Source organism: Mandrillus leucophaeus, unplaced genomic scaffold (genome assembly GCF_000951045.1).
Source record: "Mandrillus leucophaeus isolate KB7577 unplaced genomic scaffold, Mleu.le_1.0 Scaffold1, whole genome shotgun sequence".
NCBI classification, from domain to species: domain Eukaryota; kingdom Metazoa; phylum Chordata; class Mammalia; order Primates; family Cercopithecidae; genus Mandrillus; species Mandrillus leucophaeus.
Window position 1 is genome coordinate 17,014,131 of NW_012098097.1, and position 2,894 is coordinate 17,017,024.

A 2,894-nucleotide genomic window follows, 5' to 3' on the forward strand; every position below is an offset into this window, starting at 1 on the left:
TTCAGCATGTTAGCCAGGATGGTCTCGATCTCCTGACCTTGTGATCCGCCCGTCTCGGCCTCCCAAAGTGCTGGGATTACAGGCTTGAGCCACCACGCCTGGCCTATCCTTTCATTTCTCTCAGCTTTTTCTTTGCTTATTTTGAAGCTCTGTTGGTTGGTGTGTATACTTACAGAATTGTTAAGCCTTCATGATGAATTGATCCTTTTATTATTATGAAACATCCATTTTATCTCTGATAATATTACTTGTTCTGACATTTACTTTGTCTGATATTCACAGAGCCACTCCAGCTCTCTTACGATTCGTGATTGGTTGGAATATCTTTTTCCTTCTGCTTGCATTTAACCTAGCTATGTCTTTTTGCTTGTTTGTTTTTGTTTTTTAAGAGACAGCGTTTTGGGTCAGGCGCCTGTAATCCCAGTACTTTGGGAGGCCAAGGTGGATGGATCACCTGAGGTCCGGAGTTCGAGACCAGCCTGGCCAACATGGTGAAACCCCGTTTCTACTAAAAATACAAAAATTAGCTGGGCGTGGTGACGTGTGCCTGTAGTTCCAGCTACTTGGGAATCTGAGGCAGGAGAGTCGCCTGAACCTGGGAGGTGGAGGTTGCAGTGAGCCGAGATCACGCCACTGCACTCCAGCCTCGGGGACAGAGCAAGACTCTGTCTCAAAAAGAAAAAAAAAAGAGATGGGTTTTGCTCTGTTGCCCAGGGTGGAGTGCAGTAGTAGGACCATAGCTCTTTGCAGCCTTGAAATTCTGGCCTCAAGTGATCCTCCCACCTTGGTCTCCCAAAGTGCTGGGAAAACAGGCATGAGCCACCACACCTGGTGGGGCTCAGTGTCATGTTGATGTTCACTTTTACAGTAAATGTTTCATATGCTTTTCCCTAGAATGGATGATGAACTTGTTGTTGGACATAGTGCAGGATCAGACATCTCCAGCTTCCCTTGTGCATCTGGCTTTTAAATTTCTTTACATCATCACCAAGGTAACGTTACCACAGCCCTTCAGAGCTGACAGATGCTTTTGTAGTATTCTTGGTCCAGAGGTTACCCTCCAAAATGTTATTTCTCAAGACAGACAGTTCTCGGACACAAGTTGTGGGTTTAATTCTGTCCCTTTTTACTGTATGTTGGGGATCAGAATTGAGTGATGTGGGCCCTTTGGCTGAAACAGTGTCAAGATATTTAGCATCTTGCATTTGAATAGATTGAAGCACCATCTAGCTAGGAAGGGAATGGGGTGAAGATGAGACTGACTCAGAAAAAGTTCTTACAAGGGAAAAGGAGGCCGGGCGCGGCGGCTCACACCTGTAATCCCAGCACTTTGGGAGGCTGAGGTGGGTGGATCACCTGTGGTCAGGAGTTCGAGACCAGCCTGGCCAACACGGTGAAACCCCGTCTCTACTAAAAATACAAAAATTAGCTGGGCTTGTTGGCACATGCCTGTAATCCCAGCTGCTTGGGAGGCTGAGGTGGGAGAATGGCTTGAACATGAGAGGCAGAGGTTGCAGTGAGCCAAGATCACGCTGTTGCACTCCAGCTTGAGTGACAGCGCGAGACGGTAGAATGGAAGTGCCTCTCACACTTTAATGTGCAGGTGAATTTCCTGGAAATTTTGCTGTACTATAGATTTTGAGCAAGTGGGTCTAGGTTGGGGTCCCATAGTCTACTTTTCTTGCAAGCTTGCAAGTGTCTCTGTGCTGGCCCAGAGGCTCACTGTTGGCAGTTTTGACTATGGGAGTACTCACAGCCATCTCAGGGTAGGACCTGGGGTTCGTAGTGGTGAGGCAGTATTTCTGTTGTCTGGTGGGAGAGTCCTTGGCCAGCGAGAGGACACTGCGGGTGGGCTGCCAAGGACACGCAGGCCTCTGTAGCTCTGCTGTTTGAGGTTAGGATTTCTCCGGAAGGTGTGGTATCACTGAGTTTCATGGAAGTGTTAATGAATTTGAGCCCTTGAGGTTTGTATGCATTTATTCTTCATAAATGTCAGAAGACAGTCATGTAAATGAACACATTTAATGACTGATGGCGTAAATATGGTAATGAACAACACTAGCCAGTTTAGGAAGGAAGGATAGCCTTTTTATTTTATTTATTTATTTTTTTGAGAGATGGGGTCTTGCTCTGTCACTCAGGCTGGAGTGCAGTGGTGCAGTCAGCTCACTGCAGCCTCAAACTCTTGCTCTCAAATGATTCTCGCTGCTGCCTCAGCCTCTCAGACTACAGGCCTGAGCTACCGCGCCTGTCTGATTTTTAAGTTTTTGTGTTGCCCAGGCTAGTCTCCAGCTCTTGGTCTCAAGCTGTTCTTTTGCCTCAGCCTCCCGAAGTGCTGGGATTACAGGCGTGAGCCACCGCTCCTGGCCATGGGTAGCTTTCTTGTGGTAACTGTGGTCTTATTAAATTGTGCCACTGTAATGTGACAGAATTCTCTTTGATCAGTGGGTCACATAGGTGGTGATTTTTGATGAAAGGGAAGAAAGGCAATTTTGCTGCTGTCTGTATTTTTAAATTTTATAATAATTCAGCATCTCTTTATTTGATAGGTTCGAGGCTATAAAACATTTCTTAGTTTATTTCCCCACGAAGTTGCTGACGTAGAGCCTGTTTTAGATTTGGTCACAGATCAGAATCCCAAGGACCATGAGGTGAGCGACTCTGCCTCCCCCCTCGTCTCCAGCCCCTTCGTGCCTGTCCTTCCTCCCTTGTCTCCAGCCCCTTCGTGCCTGTCCTTCCTCCCTGCTTGCCCCACCCTGCTGCACCTTCCCCTTCCTGTTTCTTTCAGTTTTATCTCCTTTTGTTTTGTGTCACTCCTCTTTTCTTTCTTTTCTTTTGACTTTTCCTTCTTGTACAAGTTGCTTTAAATTGTTTTTGTTTAAAATTGCCCCTTT

General features: G+C 46.6%; 1 protein-coding gene across 1 annotated transcript in view; it reads left to right on the forward strand.

Moving 5' to 3' along the window:
* TBCD (tubulin folding cofactor D) overlaps positions 1-2,894 on the forward strand; it is a 217,007-nt gene that overhangs the window by 8,937 nt on the left and 205,176 nt on the right. Inside the window, 2 exon segments of the mRNA XM_011970092.1 lie at positions 895-992; positions 2,550-2,651. Of these exon segments, the coding sequence (XP_011825482.1) occupies positions 895-992; positions 2,550-2,651 (200 nt within the window).